The following is a 23,501-nucleotide window of genomic DNA, read 5'->3' on the forward strand; positions in this document are numbered from 1 at the left end:
AAACAAAAGTAACACTCTCATTACAGAGCTCATCGTAAATAATGATCAGTTAACGAGGTGTCAAAACTTTTCAAACAGCAATTTTTGGTGTGTCAATCTGCGCAAAACAATAGTAAGGGTGTTACCGTTTGCTTTGTGATAACCCGTCGAAACACCCGGGCGGGTATAGAAAACTCAAACAGTCAAAACGAGAGCAAATCAGGCAAATAATTGACACCTATAGAATATCGGACGTCGGCTTTGTTTATGAGATTGGCGACAGACCGCTGGAGACAATAAGTTTTGGCTCATTTTGTTGACCGCGCCGTCGACCTCGATTGGTTGTAATGCACTTGAACCTACCGCCGTTGTAAATCTTTTTTACTTTCTCGAATTCGAAAGTGCAATGATTTCACATACATAAAACCTGCGTGGCTCGCGAGTCAGCTTATGACCTCGAAATAATCTGATCACCACATTATGTTAATCACAGTGTACAATGAATAATATGAAGGATTTTATGAGTTGGCGGGTGTTTTCGTGGCACCCGTGTGTACCTCATATTGTACAGTCTATTTGAAAATGACGTATGTATTACAAAGAAGATGACGTATGTATTACAATATCGTGGGTAGGCTAAACTGGCCGTTTTGTTTATCGCTATTATTGCCTACTCGCACCGTACCGCCCATCGTCTGTAACTTGCACGCGATGTTTGCACACGAACGAACGCCCAATGCCAGTCACTCAGATTCGTCGGTTTTCTTGTACCCAAGTTGAAATATATGCAATTATGAATGTCATTTTGAAAATTCACTAATGCATGCAATATCAATTACGATGAACCCACAATTTATTGTTGTTGAGATTTTGTCAACAGTGTTATAAATATAGTGCTGCAAAGTCAGTAGTAGGGCTACAGCTGCAGTACAGTAGCTCGAGGTTTTGCCTGGGTATTTGGGTCGGACGGCAAAATGCCGTCCGACCCAATACCCATGCAAAACCTCGAGCTACTGTACTGCAGCTATAGTAGGGCCTACCCACGTGAAAGACGTTTTGAACTCGTTCCCGTACTTGCTATATTCAAGCTGAAATCAGTCAAGTCATTACGTGTTTATTTCGCATATTTGCTATATTTTAGCACCCGTACTCAGAACCCCTCTTTGACATTCTGTTTGGCATGTTTCTACGTTCATTTCGAATCCTATTTTGTCTTTTTTTTTTCAACGCTCAGCTTGACGCTCACTTTGTCGATTTTGGGACCTGCATTACGTCACTCGTACTTTGAAAGTACGGCACATTACGTCACTCGTACTTCGCTCGTACGAGCTCGTAGGTCTGCTCGTAGTTCGTCCGTTTTGAGACGATTAGATAAATGAATGCAGACTTCATTTGAACAAAATCCCATCTATAGCCCAGGATGCATCCACGCACCAAATACCAAGCTGAAACGTGCAGTGGTTTGCGTGTTTTTGATGTTGACGGACATACTGTACGTACATACATACATACATACATACATACATACATACATACATACATACATACATACATACACACATACATACAGACGCCATCGACTTCAGCTTATACGATAAACTCACATTGGTATAACCAAATGTGAGCTAAAAACTTTGATAGTAAATCTAAGATGCAAGATAAATGCAAGTACAAAAAATTCAGACTTTACCTTTCCTCTTTCAATCTCTTTTGTTGTCATGACAATGACTCTGGTATTTTCTTGCCAAAGCATGACCCATAAGTCATTGACTGTCTGTGGTAAACATCCCTGTGTGGCGATATACATCGGTTCTTCTTCTTGAATCTCTGCTTCCGTATCAAACTGAAAGAGAATGTTACAAACAAAGGACGTGTTTAAATCTTCAAGGAAATTGTTTCCTCACATTCCTGGCCACTGAGAGTGTGGGATCGACAGTGTGGGAAAAAAAGATCCCACACTCGAGTTTGGGATCGATTTTTCAGAAATCAGAAATCTCAGAAATATTACACAAGCTCTGATTGGATGATAAACAGTCTTTCATTCCACACGCAAAATATCATCCAATAGCACAATGAGTAACACACTGACCGGAACTACAAAGTAAGCGGGTCGGACGACAGAATTATTGTGATTTTGGATAATGTTGTACATCATTGGTGACATACTCACAAAAAACAGCCAAATTTTACAAATAACTCGTTAACACAGGCCAATTGGAACATATAGCCAATTATTTTTTGTTGGACATCTCGTCCGTAGCAGAAGTTGAAGTATCGGCAGTGGAACTCGCAACGGAGTTTGTTTTAGTGACATGGAATACTAGATGGCCTCGAAGTAGGATAGTCGCTGGTACAGTTAAACATTCAATGTTTCCAGTGTGAATTTCAAGCATTTTGTGGTCATGTGAGAAAAAGAATCTCACACACCAAGGACCTGGGATCAGATTTCTCACACTCATTGGGGATACTACGTCTCACACTCGCCTGCGGCTCGTGTGAGACAAAATATCCCCAACTCGTGTGAGAAATCTGATCCCAGGTCCTTGGGGTGTGAGATTCTATTAATTCCTCATAGTATAGTGACAGACTCTAGAGTTGCACAGTCACCTGGCCAAGAACTAACAACATTATCTCACACAGTTAGCCATAGACTCTGCAAAGTCACTCTTCTAAGAACAAAGAAGTATGCTAATGAGGTCATGATGGGTGATGATGGGACACAAAAAACCATTATACCTCTCTGTACTGTCTCATTTCATTTGAATATTCATTAACTGAAATGCATGCAATGTTGGCCATGAACCAAAAAAGACAAGATTGTTTGATTGGCATTGTGTTTGTATCTTCCATGATGTACAATACAAAGCATGCATACTTATATGTGTACAAGTAATTATTTAATCACAACTTCATTGCAATATCAGATAGTGAACACACACTGCCATTATTCTACCTGATATTCCATTTTGGTCAATACTATACTTGTTATAAAATGGACTAAATCAATAACACTTCACTTTTCTACCTAAACAATGTATCTTTTATTGCATAACAAAATTCAACTCAATTTTGCTTTCAACAGAGGAAGATACAGAGGGAAGGGACAATATTCAGTTAACAATTGATTTCTACTTACGTGCTGCCTGATGTAATTAGCATTTATATAGTCAAAGTCAGTATTTTGTAAAATCACCCTGGTGTGGTCGACTGAAAATAAAAAAAATTGAGAACTAGCGTCAATGACACTGTAGCTCCCATCCTGGACTATTTAGTGTTTGTTCTCTGGTCAGATATTTGAACATGTGTGAAAGGGATAAAGTGCATGAAGTGAAAATACTTAAATGAAATGTACTGGAGACAGTGAAATATGTTTAATGTAATTATTCAGAATATAAAATGGAAAAAAATACAGAATTAGATATATTGAATACTGTGATACAACCATTAACTCAACAAGTCATTTACAATGACACAGTCCCCATTTGTAATAGGAGTATTAGTCTTGATGGGGCAGGAAATGTGGTCATTAAGAAGTATCACTGGAGTGTATATGTTGAGATCTATGGGCACATAGGTCTATGTCGTTGTTCCCAATTTGAAACACATGAGGCATGTCTAAGTTATGGTTCTAAATCGGGGAAAAAGATCAGACCTCTAGCAGTATTGGCCAGCCAAGAAATACATATGCGCATTATAAATGAGGTACAAGATGTGACATCTTAAGGTCTAATATCCTATCAAAATTGGAGGGTATAGAACTTGTGGTTACTGAAATATGCATATATATGTATAATCAAGGTCAAAGGTCATCGAGATCACATGACATTTTGAAAAAAAAATTATATGCTAATTAATCCCTATATGCAAAAAAATCAGATCTCTAGCTCTATTCGCTTGCCCAGAATTAGATGTGTACATAATTAATGAGGTAAAGCGTGTGTTGTCATAAGGTCTCCCATCCTACTAAATACAAAGGACATAGCACTTGTGGTTACTTATTTATTGACATAAACAAGTTTTAGGTAAAAGGTCATCGAGGTCACATGACATTTGTCAAAAATTTCTCTCCTATAGTTATCCCTATATACCAAAATCAGACATCCAGCTCTATTGGCTCGCTCAGAATGAGAAATGCGCATAATTATTGAGGTACAATATGTGGCGTCATAAGGTGTCCAATCATACCAAACATGAAGGGTGTAGCACTTGTGGTTACCGAGTTATGGAAAAATATGTATATTTGAGGTCAAAAGTCACCGAGGTCACGTGACATTTTGTCAAAAAAATTGTTTTGCTAAGTTATCCCTATATACCGAAAATCAGACCTCTAGCTCTATTGGCTCGCTCAAAATTAGATATGTGCATAATTAATGAGGTACAATATGTGGCGTCATAAGGTGTCCCATCATACCATATATGAAGGCTGTAGCACTTGTGGTTACTGAGTTATGGACAAATATGTATATTTGAGGTCAAAGGTCACCGAGGTCACGTGACATTTTGTCAAAAAATTGTATTGCTAAGTTATCCCTATATACCAAAAATCAGACCTCAGCTGTATTGGCTCGCTCAAAATTATATATGCGCATAATTAATGAGGTACAATATGTCGCGTCATAAGGTGTCCCATCATACCATACATGAAGGCTGTAGCACTTGTGGTTACTGAGTTATGGACAAATATGTTTATTTGAGTTCAAAGGTCACCGAGGTCACGTGACATTTTGTCAAAAAAATTGTCTTGCTAAGTTATCCCTATATACCAAAAATCAGACCTCTAGCTCTATTGGCTCACTCAAATTAGATATGTGCATAATTAATGAGGTACAATATGTGGCGTCATTAGGTGTTCCATCATACCATACATGAAGGCTGTAGCACTTGTGGTTACTGAGTTATGGACAAATATGTATATTTGAGGTCAAAGGTCACCGAGGTCACGTGACATTTTGTCAAAAAAATTGTATTGCTTAGTTATCCCTATATACCAAAAATCAGACCTCTAGCTCTATTGGCTCACTCAAAATTAGATATGTGCATAATTAATGAGGTACAATATGTGGCGTCATAAGGTGTCCCATCATACCATACATGAAGCTGTAGCACTTGTGGTTACTGAGTTATGGACAATATGTATATTTGAGGTCAAAGGTCACCGAGGTCACGTGACATTTTGTCAAAAAAATTGTATTGCTAAGTTATCCCTATATACCAAAAATCAGACCTCTAGCTGTATTGGTTCGCTCAAAAATTATATATGCGCATAATTAATGAGGTACAATATGTCACGTCATAAGGTGTCCCATCATACCATACATGAAGGCTGTAGCACTTGTGGTTACTGAGTTATGGACAAATATGTATATTTGAGGTCAAAGGTCACCGAGGTCACGTGACATTTTGTCAAAAAAATTGTATTGCTAAGTTATCCCTATATACCAAAAATCAGACCTCTAGCTCTATTGGCTCGCTCAAAATTAGATATGTGCATAATTAATGAGGTACAATTTGTGGCGTCATAAGGTGTCCCATCATACCATACATGAAGGCTGTAGCACTTGTGGTTACTGAGTTATGGACAAATATGTATATTTGAGGTCAAAGGTCACCGAGGTCACGTGACATTTTGTCAAAAAAATTGTATTGCTAAGTTATCCCTATATACCAAAAATCAGACCTCTAGCTCTATTGGCTCACTCAAAATTAGATATGTGCATAATTAATGAGGTACAATATGTGGCGTCATAAGCTGTCCCATCATACCATATATGAAGGGTGGTAGCACTTGTGGTTACTGAGTTATGGACAAATATGTATATTTGAGATCAAAGGTCATCAAGGTCACGTGACATTTGTCAAAATAGCCGAGATATTCGGTGAACGGATGGACTCACGGATGGACGAACAGACGGACATGACCCAATCTATAAGCTCACTGGACTTCATCCGTGGGGACTAAAAATTGTGTCTCTGCATCCTTTTTGCAATATGAATACGATGAGAAACTAAATTTTTATTTTTCGTGGCCTTATACATGGGAGTCTATGGAGATCTGCCTTATACATGGGAGTCTATGGACGTGTAAACTAAAAATATGCAAATTTCACCACGATTTGCCCAAATTTGGGAAAGGTCACTCCTATGCACTTCCATACCAAGTTTCAAATCAATAGGACTTGTGGTTTCAGAGCAGGAGATTTTTTGACCAAAAATGGGAGAAAATTACAAAAAAATTCATGAAAAATAGCAAGTCCAAGATACTGACCTAAGATGTGCACAATCATTTCATGTCAGCCCAAAGTACTTACATGCTAATTTTTCATGTAATCTGCTCAGTGGTTATTGAGTTTTTTCAATTTTGACTGTTTTTACATTTTTTCACTTAATTTGCATATTTTTGGCAATGACAACTTCATTTGAACAAAATCTCATCTACAGCCCATCATCCATGTACACACCAAATATCAAGATGAAATGTACAGCGGTTTTGGAGTTTTTGATGTTGACGGACAGACATACAGACATACAGACATACAGACACACAGACATACAGACATACAGACATACATACATACAGACATTTCCCTAGCCTATAAGAATAGCTTCCATTGCCATATACACATATGGCTATGGGAGCTAAAATTGAGAACAAGCTTTCACATATAAAGATCTACATATTAATGGGAGAGACTTGTCCTGTGTAATTTTAGTACAGCTGAAATATGAAGAAGACAATCTACATTCAAATTACCTGTAAATGCCAATCAGAAAATTGCCATAGTGTATACATTGTACTGTCAACATTACAGTAAATTATTAGCACTCTCTTCTACAATTTTACAACCTGTCTTTCTTACACATGAATACAGACATCATCTTGTAATAGCATTTTAATAACTCTTGAGTGATTTTTAAAGAAAAAGAAACATATTTTTCACATTGATTCTTGTTGAGACATGGATCAATAGAAAATATGCTTAAAACTGTTTTTGGTCAAATTTGAGGACAAAAACTTAAAGTGTAAGTTGCTTGCACAGAAATTTTCCAAAATATGACATTTATTCATATTCTCTCCTCAAAGACACACAATGTTGAATTGGTAGTGTAGCCTAATGGTTGATATTATTCACCTTTTCATCCCAATCCCTGTAGACAGGTCCATACTCATCATTTGTAAGAAGGGGCAAAATAATTGTGATGAATAGTTAAACTTACATGGCAAGATATTTTTATATCGGTTCCTGGTTTTGTTTTCAGGTTTCTGTCCATTTTTCCTGCTAAACAAATGCTTGCACTCTTGTTGTTGTAACGCCTGTAGAAGAAATAAATGAAACCAGCAATAATGCATATGCCAACTTTGAGGATGTTGACAGAAAATACTAGATTAGTGATGAGAATTACTGAATGGGAAAAGATATATGTGGACGTTTTGGTGTAGAGGTTGTTGTTTTGATAGGTCTAGAATTAGAGCTTTAAAGGTGCATTTCCACTGTCCATCACTTTTTGTTTCTACTTTTCCATTATTTTGTTCTTTTTCCTCAATAAAATTTTTTACTCTTCTTCAAAAATCATATTGAAATAGCAGATGTTCAATTTTTCAACTGCATACATGGGTGTGGTATAAAATGTTCTTGTTGACAACAATAGACTTGCATTCATTAAACATAACAATGTATACTTTATATAATGTGTTGTTATAGAAGGCCAATACTATATGATATTTCAATATACCATACGCTCCAGAATAGGAAAATGTACTTGTGTTATAGAACCATAAATTACCGGTATATTTATTGTTCCTTTAAAGGTTGTAATTATTACAGGGCCAGCAGCTATCACTTTTTATAACTGCTTCATTAGTTTTGTTTTGTCAGTTAATTGCAAGTTTATGTTCAATTTCCCAATGTATGTTGAGATAGCTACTATTTGGCATGTTGACACTTGATGTCTAGTCCGGGACCAAAATTCATTTGTCAACAATAACAATACAGTAAACACATGTACACATTGAGTTGACAAGCTCAATACTGTGTATCTCGACATGCTTTGATGAGTGTAACAAGAAATTGTAATTTACATTAAAAATGACAAAAGTGCAAAAATCATCAATAGTTACAACACTGTCCCTGTAAATGACTGTGAAACTAGTAAAAACTCACCTCAAATTCTTCCCAAAAGCCTGCTTTGTTTTGTTGTTGGTCGCTTTCAGTGGTTTTCATCAACTCTTTGACTCTGGTGTCAATACCAGATGCACTGATGCGTGTTGCATTGAATGGCTGTAAGAATAAATACAGTGAAATAATAATTGTAATTTTATCATTTATTGAATGACTAAACACAACAGTGTGTAATGTTGACCTTATGAACACAGTAATTCAATGCAAAATCAAGAACACTTGATCCTATTATCATTTTGGACATCCTAGATTATATAAAACCATATTTCAAGTGTATCAGACAAATAGTATTTGATAAGATTTTCAAACTTTTAGTAACACAAATTATAATTTAACCATCCTGAAGGAGGGTGTCCCTGGAAACCTACAATAAGAAGTTTCTGATTGGATGCTTGACCTAAAAAATAGGAAAATTATCCCAAAAAGTACAAATACACAAATTTCTTCAAATCTTCCATAGTACATGAAGTCATTTCAAGGAATATCTGCATGATGATATAGCAAGTAGACCAGATATTTGTGTTCAATTCAAATGACACAGAAATTGAAGGACAGCAGCAATGGACAGTCACTTGTATGACAATTCAGCTGAAAATAGCTTATATCAGTGCTAGAAAATTGCTTTTTTTAATATTAGAAAAAAATTTGAAAGACTGATAAATGAAACATGATGACATTAGCACCATGACAAAGTGTGCACCATGTTCACAAAGGGTCCACTGAAAGTCGCAGGTCAAATACTGGCATAAAAAATTTCTGGACAGTCCTTAGTGGTCCTAGAATGTTTCAGATTTGAGACAGTGTTGCTGGCCAGACCTGAGCCAGCACACGGATTAACTCTATCTGCAACACACAGTCTAAATGGACTGAGCCGCTTCAGCAACATCCTAAACGCCCTCACACCACATGTATTTATAATGTATAACATGCAACTAGCTTTCATTATGGCAGCTGTACAGGCTACTGCATCTCATTGCAACATTTGGCCCGATAAAGAAGTCAAATTACTGATTTCACTCTGTTTTTATAACAAATAGCTGAAATTTCAGCTATGCAAAAGAGGCTCAACTAGCAGTGCCACGGGAAAATCAAATCGCTGAAACTACAAAAAAAGAAAGTTGTAAACAGCAAAAGATGAAGTGGTACAAGGAGAATGTCAATGCCTTTCTTTGAGAAACTGTCCCAAAACCAATTGCAAAGACAAGCCACAATGACATTGGCCACACCCACCATCTTGCAATGTGATATGCTTGGCCAAATACATATTTTGAACTGGAGAGGGCGCATTAAGCCAGCTAAAACACCTACACAAAGACTTCAACAACTTTGTCTGTGTGGACAAATGCAGACTCAAATTATTAATTCTCCATCTTTGCAAATAACAAATGGTGTCTGTAAAACATTTCTAGTTTATCTAGTGTGAACAAGGTACTAGATGGACTTCTAAATGACAAAAATTGAAAAGCCCAATTTTTCAAGGATGAAAAAACACTGTACAATGGCCAAACTTACAGCTTTCATTATCCCCTTCCATTTGAGGATGAAGGATACTGACAAACCACTCACCTGTTTCAAATGCACGACTGCTCCTGATGTTTCAACCATTGGATTCTTCTTGTAATGTTCAACAAGGTCTGACAAACTATCAAATCGTTCCCCTCCTCCAACATCATATTTTCCATCCTGCAATTAACACGGCACAGAAACATTCATTATTTCAATATTTTTTTGGTTTTGTGAAAATATCAATTTTTCCTCACAGAGTTACCACAGGGATGACAGCTATTTTGAATTTTAAAAGTCCGATAATTTGTTTCTCTAGCACCTAAATTTGCAATGCGACCCATGATTTCTATTCTTGATTTTGAAAGAGCATGGTTTAAATTTTCCTTGAGGAATGTTAGAGCAAAAAGTTGCAGTCTTCTAGTTTAGAGGTGTATACAATCTTGAGGTCTAATAGCTGTATAACAAGTTGGACAAGTACAATGAGATGTAAAACAATCCTTTCTTTATATGCTTGAAAGACAAAAATTGACCTTACAAACAATATGCATGGTGTACATTATGAAATATTATTGCTGAGAAATAAATTCTCCTCTGGATGAAAGTTCAGTTACCAATGATAAGATTGGACATAGCACATATGCAGCTTGATTGACAAGTTGAATAAAAGACATTAATTAAAGCATGGATTTGGAAGTAGAACAAGAAATTGTATTTTAAAAACAGACAAAATAATGATAGTCACAAAAAAGTTGCAGTTGATGGAGTTTTCACGACAAGGTGGACAGACGACACTAGTGAAATAAAATATGGTTTCTATGTTTAATAAATGCTAATGGACTGAGAGTTGCTCAGTACATTGCATCTATAGTCAATTTTATAAAAGGTCTTTCATGTTTCCTTGATGTACTGACAAAATACACACATAGAAAAAGGGACTGCATTCCTTTGAGAGTTGACAAAAATAGCTTCACAAGGAAATCCTGATCTTGAAATACACATCACATTTCCTTATCTGCACCTGACTTCATGTAATATTATCTCCTTGGATATCATGCACTGCATTATCTGCACCTGATTTCATGTAATATTATCTCCTTGGATATCATGCACTTCCTTATCTGCACCTGACTTCATGTAATATTATCTCCTTGGATATCATGCACTGCATTTAGAATGGCGCATCTCATTACCTGTTCCTGAGGTCAAATGAATAATGTTTTTTAAGAAATTACAATATCAGTTCATCTGATACACAAAGTACACAAAGGCCTAAATCAGGCATTTTTTGTAAGTTTTAAACAGTCTAAAAACTTTACAATTTCAAAAACATGATCTGCAAAAAGTCTATACTATCTTCAAAAGGAATAACTTGTTGTAAAATGTTCTGTAAGATCACAAATATTAATAAACACAACATGACTTGGAGACTTTGCATCTAGTCAATATTTGTCACTGAAAAATTCAAAAGCAATCTTTGTTCATGTGTTTATGTATGTTTATTGTTAAGTGAAGCTTCATGCTGATTTTTTAGAAACAATGGTTGGTGGGGCAGGAGGAAAAAAACATTGCTGAAATTATGCCAATGATTGTCACATGACTTTGTGAACCTACACAACAGCCAGTCCAACTGTCATTTTGCAAAATGACGGAGGTTTTCTTAGGGCCTCTAAAAGCTTTTTGAAGCAACTGGACCCCTAAGGATTTGTTGATTTGTAAAATTTTTATTGTGGGTACAGCCTTTTTAGGTCTACAGAATTTTACTGAAAATGATTGACTGAGAAACTTGTGACCGATCATGAAGCAAGTAGCTCTATTCATACTTACTTGTGATCGTATCATGATATGAGTAGCTCTGTCATCACATCGCACAGAGTGAGTAGCTCTATTCATACTTACTTGTGATCGTATCATGATATGAGTAGCTCTGTCATCACATCGCACAGAGTGAGTAGCTCTATTCATACTTACTTGTGATCGTATCATGATATGAGTAGCTCTGTCATCACATCGCACAGAGCAAGTAGCTCTATTCATACTTACTTGTGATCGTATCATGATATGAGTAGCTCTGTCATCACATCGCACAGAGTGAGTAGCTCTATTCATACTTACTTGTGATCGTATCATGATATGAGTAGCTCTGTCATCACATCGCACAGAGCAAGTAGCTCTATTCATACTTACTTGTGATCGTATCATGATATGAGTAGCTCTGTCATCACATCGCACAGAGCAAGTAGCTCTATTCATACTTACTTGTGATCGTATCATGATATGAGTAGCTCTGTCATCACATCGCACAGAGTGAGTAGCTCTATTCATACTTACTTGTGATCGTATCATGATATGAGTAGCTCTGTCATCACATCTCACAGAGAGGACAAAATCACCAGGTTTACTTTGACTCTCTCTGACTAAAAAGCTTCCATGCTTGCCCTTATCTGTTAGACATTTCTCTGCTGCTTTGCCAGATATATGGCCATGGAACCACCTGGAAAAAATGTGACAATTTTAGTACATATATGGCCATGGAACCACCTAGAAAAAATGTGACAATTTTAGTACATATATGGCCATGGAACCACCTAGAAAAAATGTGACAATTTTAGTACATATCCGCGTCAGACACAGGTTTTTATATAAACACTCAACATTTCACAATATCAGTGCTTTCCTTGTCTGCTACATACTATGTGTGTACACTCATTTTGAAGACTCTTGGGTCAATCAACTTTTCATCCTCTTGTTTTTGTTAAATTTAAAATCTCAATTTTTTCCACATTGGGCTAACACAAAGCATAAGAGCCATTAATGATTTTGAATTAAAATAGCAGAAAATTTTAGTTGCTAGTAATTACTTTCTTTCATTAAAATTTGCAAAATGGCCCCTGATTGTTATTCTTACATATGAGAGACAAAGTCTACAGTAGATGAAGTAAAGTTTGAACAAAAGGGTACAAATTTCTGTTTTGGAACAGATTTTACCTGGTAATTATGCCTTGTTGTGAATTTTTCAAGGAAGTGATTTCATTGTAAATTTACTGACTAGACAGGCAACCAGATGGTCTCGGTAAACTCTCATACCAGACATGCAACAGGTTTGGCTCAATGCCTCTTCTTACTAACTTAGTGGTACGACAGATGACAGGTCAAACACAACATGGGTTGTAATAAAGCACTTAAGTTATGATTCTTTTGATGGTCAAGTTGAAAATGTAAAGAGATATAAATGATGATAAAAAAACACTGAAACAGAAGGAAAGTTAACAGTTCTTACCTTTCTGTCGTTGGATCAGCTGAATTCAACGGATATAACAACGGTATAATTTCTCCATTTTTCTCTTTTAACTGACCTTTGTTTTGAGTATAGTATTCCACTAATTCTGCTAAAGTTGCAAATTTTTCACCTCCGTACAGATCATAAAAATCACCAGTGTTCTGAATTTTTATATGAGTGACTTCTCCGTTTCGTCTGCAACAGTAATACGCAATTGTTACAATAATCTTAACAGCTGGTTAGATTTTCAAAATTTTTAGTTCCCATGTTTTTGGTTGTTTATGAACTCCTCATAATTGTCAGTGAGCTACATGCAATATTCTGGATAGACCTCTGAGTTGCTTCTGTCTACCTCAACCCTGTAGATGTATGTATAAATTTAAGGTCAAACTGCTTGGTTTAAGATAGAATGTAACTCAGGGACAGATATTAAGGTTCTCAAACTTTTACAGTTCTTTTTTGTGTGTTACTTGTGAAGTATCATATTTTAGGTTCACAGAGTTTCACTTCCTTATTGTGAAATAAAAGCTAATTTTTGACCACAGAGTAACACAGGTATGGAGGCCATTATAAATTTCAAGTGCTGGTGGAAATCTTCTGTAATTTGTTTCACTGGTACCAAATTTTGCATGATGATCCCCAATTCTTATTCTTCATATGAAAAGGGAATACTTTGAAGTTCCGGTACAGAAAGTTGAGCAAGAATTCGGTTCTTTCAATTCCAAGATGTGTACTACATTCAGTGTCATATTTTGATTTTTATCATTAAATGTAATATGTGCCTCAAAAGTGAAAGATTTAAACTTTTGCTCAAACTTTCCTAATGAAACTTTCAACCATTCTCATACCAAATAAATCATAAAATTTGGAGGTCATCCTGCAACATTTTGTGATATTTGAAATTCAAAATGGCCGCCATCCTTGTGTTTACTCTGGGGGACAAATTAAACTTTGAACTTTTACAAACTAAGCTGATTAAAGTTTTTCTTCTTCCAAGAGCTTTAAAATGAGCCCCCCCCCCCCCAAGTGGTAGACCAGAAAAGAATTGTAGAAATTTGAGAGTCCAACTATCTATCCCTGAGGTGTGTTCTACGTTCACTGAGAAGTACATGCAGAACACAAGTTTTGAACGATTTTCACCAGGACCAAAATCAAAACACTTCAAGCTATTATATAAGCCATCTAAAAATTGATAATCCTCCAATGTCATGGAGGACAAAAATAATCTGATCGTACCTTCTATTTAATAATTCCAAGAAACGAATTTATCACATTCATTGGTCAACTGAATCACCTTGTAGAATAAGAAATTGACTGAAGACCCTTTAGTGATGAGTTTTTGACAGAAAACTACGTAAAGAAATTCATCATTGTTAAGTTTACAATAATTGCAATGAATAAATCGAAATGACAAAAACTCTGGCAACTCGCAAATACAGCCATGTCATCATCAATTTCACTGAAGAAGATTTCAAAAAAAAACTGACTTCAAATCTTTCGGAAAGAAATCAGTAAACTTAAAAACAATTGTAAAGAAAATTGTCACAATGTTGGAAAGTGCTACTGAAGTCATCCTTACATAATGATATACTAAATGATCACCACATAGAGGCATACTGATCTTGACAATAGGCGTGCCATCCTTGACAATGGGTAGACCATCCTTGACAATGATGAGTGTGCCATCTTTGACTATACTGGTAGGTGCCAATAACTGCATACAAAACTACTAGAAAATGAACAATTACATAATATTTTTACCTGACTGAGAGAGTGAAGTCACCTGGATTACTTTTACTTGGTCTAGCTAAAAAACTGCCATCATAGCCACGCTCCATCAACAATTGCTCTGCTTCTAAACCAGAGATGTTCGGATGAAACCATCTAGAATTGAATCAAAGTATATAAATTATTAGCTTAAAACTGAGGAATTATCTTTGGAACTTGTACCTACAAACAAAAAAGATGGTTAACATGCTAGATGCTATGTAAAACTTATTCTATACATTTAATACAAAGTTCAAATCTTGGTCAATGATAAGCTCTCTTTGATCATTGTAACTTATGCGAAACTGAGATTTTCTCTTTTGCGTCCACTCCAAATTTTTTAAAGGTTGGCTCATAAGCAGTTGAAACATGCACAAAATATTCATAAGCACAGACTCAGATTTCCTGTTCTCAATAAGAATTTACTGACTAGCATATCAGAAAAGAATTATAAAAATTTGAGAGTTGATATATCGGTCTCTACGACACATTCTACCTTAAACTTAACATATGCCTTGACTGACACTAATTTTTCACATTTCTGAGCAGTAGCATAATCTTACCTGTATGTAAGAGGAGTTTTATTTGTGCTCAAAGTAAAATGAAACATATTGAGGGACTTGCATTTTTCATGAAAGATGTCCCTGAGATGCAGGTATACAGTTACTGTACAACTTAACAAGCATAATCGTCTAGCTAAACGACATAAATATGCTGTATATAGGATTTCAAAAAATCATGCATGGCTGTTATGTTTGTAAGACGGTGTTTGGTGACACGAGACAAATACTATATCATCTGCAGTATTAAAGGTTGTAAAAAGTCACTATTATTTTTTTATTTATTTTTTGGCTCTGTTTGTAAAAAAGTTTCTAGCTTTAGTTTCAAATTATTTCAAAAAGCCAAATGTTCAATTTGTCAACACAGCACGTCTGAGACTTATATTCTCATATCTGAGTATATTTTTTGCAACTTCACAAACAGCAGAGTAGAATTTTTTAACAAATTTAAATACAGAGTTAGTTTGTCTCTTGTCAAAGCCCATCTCATCATCTGATAATCTGTTGATAATTTAACATTATTTGAGATGGGACTGACAACAAAAATGAGCAGCCATATTGGATCATACTGCAAAACACTGTTGACCGATATCAGCCTTCAATAACATGTATAGATTCTGTACCAGTCTACATCTACGATGATACATGTCATCTTAGTGCAGGCAATAATTATGCCACTGTCAGTAAAATTGTAAACCACAGTTTGGTATCCTGGATTTGATAAAACCACGGTCCCTCCACAAGGGAGGGACCGTGATAAAACCTAACTGTTAACTGCAACTTCTTCTTTGACTACACAAATCTCTCAGCAGTATGCAAATTAGGTATTGTGTAGTTTAGTATCTTGTCTACAAATATTTATCCAGCCACATTGAGAAAATCTAGAAAGTTTCCTTTAAACATTTTAGAACAAGTTTCTTGGTCCCTGTGTTAATAGTGACTTTACAAATCTTTAACCTGCTTTGATTGCCTCTTTGGTTTGATTTCACTGGCAAAATATAACATTTTTCAAGATATATTGCCATGGATGGTTTTTCAAATCATTGAAGTCCAACAATTTGCATTTTAGTTATACATCACCTTCATCAGTTAATTATTTCATATTTGAAGTATTTTCATACCATTCATTTGTTTTCTCAAAATATAATGTTTCTAGTATTTTGCTAGCTTTATAAGAATAAATACTTGGTCAAATTGTCCGTTGATTCATGGCAATAACATGAAATACCTGTATTTCAAATTGCTGTATTCAGATTTTCAAATTGTTTAATGTATGTACATGTTAGTAGTCAATCAGAAATCATAGTTCATACTACTGTCTTACAATTTTCAGCCTTGAACTATCTTCTAATCTTGAATATCACTGTTCATTGAACCCATGTGAATCCTCTTTGTACAATCTGCCCTTGAAGCAGTTTGAAAGACATAATTGCACAGATATAAATGTAGATATTTATGAGAAGAAGAAATCTGGTATCAATGACAAATTCATATCATCTTAATAATGCAGCCGTTCTAATGTAGATATGCTACAGCATTATACATACACCACTAGTATTATCAAATTATCATACATACACCACTATTATCAAATGAAACTATATTGTGAGTCTTTTAAACGTCAACTTAACCCATTCTTTGGGCAGTGTTATAGTACTTATCTGTAATTTTACATTTCTGGAATTGATTTGATATCATTTTTATATGTAATTTTTATTGCAGTGTAAAGAGTACTGAGACATACTGTAGTGCGTTTTTTTAAGAAATAAAATATTATTATTATCATTATTATTATTATAAACTGCCCTGGTTTTCAAGATTCCAGGAAGCTGGCATTCAGGGGCTATTATCAGGCAAAATTAATTCAATTCAATAATGGCTATACTATATACCCAGGTTGTGATTTATTGCTATTATATCATTACAGTATATTGAAATTCTGGCGTGGAACGTGGTATTACAATTGCTTGAACAATGTCAAGTGACACACACAATATGTTGGTGGCTTATTAGTTGACTAAAACTGCCAAGCTGTGAATATGTTGCATTCTTGTATATCACACATGCTAAGTTGGTGAAAATTGGGTTCAGCTCAATACTGCTGTTACTGACCAGGAAGAATAAATGGTGGGGACATTCACAAAAGGGTTGTAAATATCAAAGCAGTATACATTTGACTTAAATAGTCCTTCAGAACCCTCCTTGAAAGACTCTTAGCTTAATGATAGACCCTCAACTTAAGATATTTATGGTCTTGCCTTCCTTTCAAGATGCATTCTTAGCATTATATCAGCCAAAACTGCAATTTAATTTGTAAATTGAATTTTAAATTTTTTACAAAAAATAAGCTGATAAAAACCTTATTTACTTCATTAGCTTCCAAGTAAATACCACAAGTGCTAGGCTAAAAGGATTTTGTAAAAATTTGAGAGTCAGAACGTCTGTACCTCTAGGTACAGTCTACCTTCAATAGCAAAAAAAAACGTACGCCAAGTCTACGTGTACAACTGCCTTACAGGCTCTATTCAACTGGCATATCCTGAAATTCAACACCCAATCACAATACACCTAGCTTTCACTGCTATGCAAACACCAGCAAACATGTAAATGTACACCTACATGTACTGGGTAACCTAATTCCTTTGCAATGCACCATAGCCTTCGCTCTTGTAAGCTATGGTGAATTTCACGAACCAGGTAAATTAATCCATTCTAACAACAACTTTTCATTGAGAGTGTAAAAGACTCAGAGTTAATTCTAGGACGCGCCATTGCGCAATTTGCGCAAAAAAATCTCGAATGGCCCTCATTTCTACCTTTGATGCGCCACCAAGGGCGCAACATTTTATGAATGGGTCGGTCGATCACGCAGAGTTCACTTAGTTCATAGTACATTTACGTAGCTCCCCGAAGGTCATTACCTCAGTCATTATTATAGAGTGTGCCATGTTAAACGATTCAGTTACAATTCGACCTTTGCCTACTACGGCATATATGGTGGTGCATAGGAAGCTGGATAAAAAGGACTGATGTAGGGGCAATGGTGCATTGGAGCCGTGCGCATGTGGTACGATCGATGAATGTAAACAACGGCTCCGGCCGCAGCCGCCGCGTTATCGTGAAAAGCTAGTCGCCGCTCAGATTTTTAAACGCCAGTACTATATAATAGTTGATGAACCCAGGATGATCGGGCAGTCCCTTAATTGAAGCGTTTGCAACGTCTATCGTCCATACCAGCAAACGTTGAACACTGCAAGGAAAGCATTCATGCTTGGCCGGTCATATGATCGTTTTGAAGAGCAACACAGTTTAGGTCGGACATATCTCGTTATCCAGAGTAGCCAGATCAGAACCAATGATCATAAATTTGCTAATACATACAAGTTATCTTTAAAAGTTGATGTATCGATCACTTTATGTGTAGGTCGTACGGGTTACACTCTTGTGTTGTATCAGTGTGATAATTGTCGACCAGTGCAAATCGGGGGCCACTCGGAGAAATCCTACCGGTGCGCTAAGCTTTGATCATGATCATTTCCAGTCAAAATCACAGTCCGTAGTAATTTGTGCAGTTGTTAAAGTCTGACATCAATAATTCATCACATAAGTTACGTAAACAATTGAATCAAACCAAACGGTTAGTTTGCTCCTGCCATTGTTGGGCCTGTTGCGTATACGGAGCACAACTTTGCTGTAGGCTTCATTGGTTACAGGTGGCCCGATCTCTAGTATTCTCCTTTTCTTGACTTGATAGACTATGGTATTTTCAGCAGAAAATTCAAGGGTTTTACATGTGTGATCATGACAGCCCCCGATTTTATAAAATGGCCCCCTTGGGACAGGAGTAGGGGCCCAAAGTGGCCCCTTGTTTTTACGTCCTAGAATGAACACTGACTATTGACTATCTAGTGCAAGAGCTCAATTAATACAAAACATCATTACCTGCCGATGTCAATCTTTGTGAATATCATTAATGCACTTAAAGAGCTGACATGTTGCGCTTCAAACACTACATACAGATGGCATATTCTCAATGGCTCAAAAATCTCTATTGTCTACACATTTTATCTGTCTATCAACCTGATGATACAAAAGTTGAGGCTTAGACTAGGCAGTTCACAGACAACTACAAGGGAATTTATCAGGGCATGTGGTTGTTAAGATCCTTAAACTTTCTGTTATTCACCATTACATTACGATACACAGTCCACCCTACAGTGACAGTGAGCTACAAAAATCACAGTTTAACTCTTTTGTTGTCCAGGCTGTTTACCTACCATTCTGTAAAGGAGCTAAAAGTGGTAATAAGTTCAGACATTCACTAACTTGGCTTGTTTCACCGATACAAATATGCAATATAATCATCTTCATGCAATGCACAGCATGAGCACTCTAAACACTCCATCTCAATATTGTACATGTGACCACACTTGATTGACCCATCACATAAATGAATAAACATTACTGAATTACCTTAACTTGGCAGCATAACAGCCTGATTGCCAAGTTCCTAGCAATAAGACAATAAATGAATAATGCTATTTCCATTGAATTCTTGTCAAGAATACTGAGATTAGTCTTAATCTAGTAGTGATATCCTTGCAGCCCTAAAGACATATTTAAAACAGCTAAAGTGGGCATTATGAGTGACACAATAGCAACCCTACACCGAGCAGTGATCAACAGAATTGACTGTATCCAGTAAAAATGCATACCAGCACGTCAATACGTTCACAGATGGTTCTACTCATATTGTTCATATCCTGCGATTATTTGTGGTCTAGACTCTTCTACATTTTAATACAATTCTCAGACCAACACACAATACATTATCTTGATCCTGATTCTTTTGTAACGTCTTTATTGATATGATTTACAGTAATGAAAGAACTAAATGTTTTCTGGTTAGTTCCCATAACTACCAGTACTTATGGTGGACATGATAAAAATTGTTATGCAGTTATCTAAACAGTTTTGGTACAATACTCAAATAATATATCAAATGTTTCGGCTACTTGGGATGATACAATACAATGAGATTTCAAAACTGTGAGTTGTGGCATTACTACACTTTTGTACCAGTCATTATTCTTTGAAAAAAGGAAGTAGAGAAAATTACTGTAAAACTTGTTGAATTTTGACAGTAGCTTCCTTATCATATCCACACAGAACATCACACTGTTTACAAGGTTATTTTCTTGATAACCTACCAGTAAATTTTTTTTATGCCTAAAGCGACAAAAGCATTTGATATGTCATGACTTGTATGAGTTTGTATCTTTGACAAACCAAAGAATCTCTGACAAACCAAACAATTGAATACAATGCCACAAGAGACCAAGTGAACTGCGTCACTATATAGACACTTTTTAATGTCATTTTTGACATATTTTCTGTAATTCCACGGAGCTGCAGCTGATAACAAAAAAGAGGAAGTACAAAACACTTCAGAGAGTTTCTGCTATGTTGTGTACTGTGGTCTCCAAGCCTTAAACTTAAATTTTGTTGGCAAATTTCCAGCTGATTTAGTGTTCAGAACAGCTTAGTTTGACCCTTTCATCAGAATGGTTTGGTCCAAACCCATTGTTATCAATGGTGAGTGTGGACCTGTGTACCAGGAATAGGGGTCAGAAGGTGTGAACAGGATGAACAATTTACCAAAAGTTTTGATCAGTTGTGCATGGGGGAAAGTGACCCAAGACTCCAAGATATGAGACACAATTTTACAGACAGCAATACCGGTACATGTAATAACAATTCAAGGATAATCACTGAAAGGTTTTGCTGAGAGAATATAGAACTTGGGTACAGATTCAATTTTACTCTTCTTGTGAGCACATTTGGTTATTGTGCATGCTTTTCAAAGAGGTTGCCATGTCATTGAATCATGTGTAACCCTTTATATCAAAGGAATAACATCTAAGACAGCATGCATTGTACAATATTTACATATCTTTCCCATGCTTGGTGAAACGGCAAATTGAATTTTTTATTTTTAAAATACAGTCAAAAACAACACACTGATTCACTATCTTCACAGGATGTCATAAAAATTACAGAGCGCTGGCAGAGATAACTACACGGTAGGCTTACTGATCTAAAAGTATCACAGTTTTAATTGCCACATAAAAATTAATTCTGTTGTGGATCTTCATAACATGCCATGCAAAGTGGTACCCTGAAAGACAGTGCCTCTAACAAGACACAGTGTTAGCACATTTATTCCACACATAACATCTGTAACTGCAATGATCTTGGAATCCAAATCAGGGTCAGTAAGGACTTTCTAATCTTTGTTATATTCTGCCATATTTAATCAAATAACCTACATGTAGCGAAAGTATACCACAAGATTTTGACCAGATCACGACCTATGTGCATGAGCGAAATAAAGGGCATATATGGAGTGAACTGGTCAAAATCTCGTGGACACCCATTGCTGAGGTGGTTTATCGCCATTACATCATTATATTACATTGAAATTCTGGCATGAAATGTCAAAAAGGGAATTTTTCTGTAGTTGAGAGCTCACATCTGTTTCAACATGGCTCAGACTACAAGCTGCAAAAACAGCCACGCATGCAACAACAAAATTCGTTTTAGGCAGCGATGTCCGATGTCGTGCGCATGCAGCTATATTTAGTAACAAACCTGAAATCAGGATCAACACTATTGATAGATTACTTCAAGGTAGTATGCGCCTCAAAAGTTGAAGATTTAAACTTTTGCTCAAACTTTCCTCAAGAAATATTTCAATCATTCTCTTTCAAAATCAAGAATAAAAATAGGCGGTTACCATGCAAATTTTGGTACTAGAGAAATAAATTACTCGAGATTTACAAATATTTGAAATTAAAAATGGCCGCCATCCCTGTGTTAACTCTACAGAGAAAAAAATAACAATTTTCATTTTTCAAAAAACTAAGCCGCTGAAAAGTTTTCTTACACCGAGAGTTTTACAGCAAGCCCCTAGTACAAGTGCTAGATCAGGAAAGAATTGAAAAAGTTTGAGAGTCCGAATATCTGTCCCCGAGGCACACTCTCCCTTAAGAGCTCATTAAATAAAAAGTCCTGTATCTATAGTCCTGCAGTGCAATATTCCAAGGATGTAGCAAAAACCATGACATCCTACTATTCACAACAAAAAATTAATTACAATTTCAAACTTTTCTATAAAGTAAGTGCTTTGATCTGAATGAACAAATTTTGTCATGTTGAATTTCCTAAACAACCTGAAACAGGCAATCAACGGGGTATTTTTAAACAGGCAATCAATGGAGTATTTTTCAGTTGCATTTTCTGAGCTGATAGGCTTCACTAGCACTGACTACAATTCTTTGGTAAATTATAACACAGCATATTGTATACTATGAATTGTGCTGTTATTTTGAGGAGGAGAACAACACATGTGTCTTGTAGAAAACATCGATAATAAATACAACAGTTACAGGTTTACATCGTTCAAGAAGTTTTTCAATTTTGTAAAAGTTTGTAATTTACATTTACCAGTAAGGTAGTACATGCTTTGAAATTGAAAGGATTTAAAGTTTGTTCAAACTTTTTGTGTGGAATCTTTCAACCATTCTCTTTCAAAATCAAGAATAAAAATATGGGGTCATAGTGCAAAGTTTGACACCAGAGAAACAAACTACTCAACAAAATTATTGACCCTTGATATTTATTATGGCCACCATCCCCACCTGATCTCTAATTGGGAAAAATTTTCAAGTGTCAGTTTTAATAACAATATTCCTGTGAAAATGTTAGCCACTTCACGAGCTTCAAATAAGCTAGCACAAGTGGTAGACTGAAAAGTATAGTAACAGTTTGAGGTATACCGGTAGTCTGAATATCTGTTCCCGAGTCACGTTTTACGGTAACTTTAGAGAACATCAATAAAAACCAAACTAAATCTGTATTTCCAACTGTCTCCATAAAGGAGGCTGTTTCAATAGCATACAAACAAAATAACTTGTTCCACATCGCCTATCACTATACAGCAGACACTAAACTCCTTTTGTCCTATACACTAGATCAACGGATATTGATAACATTTTGTATTCACTGCATATAACCACAAATAAACTTTCATCACTTCTCACAATGGTTTTCACTTGAAGGGTGTAATTTTCAACTTTCCTGTTTCAAAACATGAGCAATATATTGAATTCATATGGATAATTACAGCAAATCCAGCTGAACTATGCTGATAAGGGTTCGTTGTGTTCTTAGATC

At 35.8% G+C, this 23,501-nt stretch overlaps 1 protein-coding gene across 1 annotated transcript in view; it reads right to left on the minus strand.

Moving 5' to 3' along the window:
• The window catches only part of LOC139137718 (tyrosine-protein phosphatase non-receptor type 11-like), a 43,837-nt gene that overhangs the window by 14,398 nt on the left and 5,938 nt on the right, over positions 1 to 23,501 (minus strand). Inside the window, exons 2-9 of the mRNA XM_070705965.1 lie at positions 14,701 to 14,823; positions 12,940 to 13,134; positions 11,991 to 12,153; positions 9,723 to 9,839; positions 8,139 to 8,255; positions 7,195 to 7,291; positions 3,116 to 3,186; positions 1,670 to 1,822 (exon numbers count right to left, since the gene is read on the minus strand). Coding sequence (XP_070562066.1) covers positions 1,670 to 1,822; positions 3,116 to 3,186; positions 7,195 to 7,291; positions 8,139 to 8,255; positions 9,723 to 9,839; positions 11,991 to 12,153; positions 12,940 to 13,134; positions 14,701 to 14,823 — 1,036 coding nt within the window. The remainder of the gene's footprint in view (positions 1 to 1,669; positions 1,823 to 3,115; positions 3,187 to 7,194; positions 7,292 to 8,138; positions 8,256 to 9,722; positions 9,840 to 11,990; positions 12,154 to 12,939; positions 13,135 to 14,700; positions 14,824 to 23,501) is intronic.

This window comes from Ptychodera flava, chromosome 7 (genome assembly GCF_041260155.1).
Source record: "Ptychodera flava strain L36383 chromosome 7, AS_Pfla_20210202, whole genome shotgun sequence".
NCBI lineage: Eukaryota > Metazoa > Hemichordata > Enteropneusta > Ptychoderidae > Ptychodera > Ptychodera flava.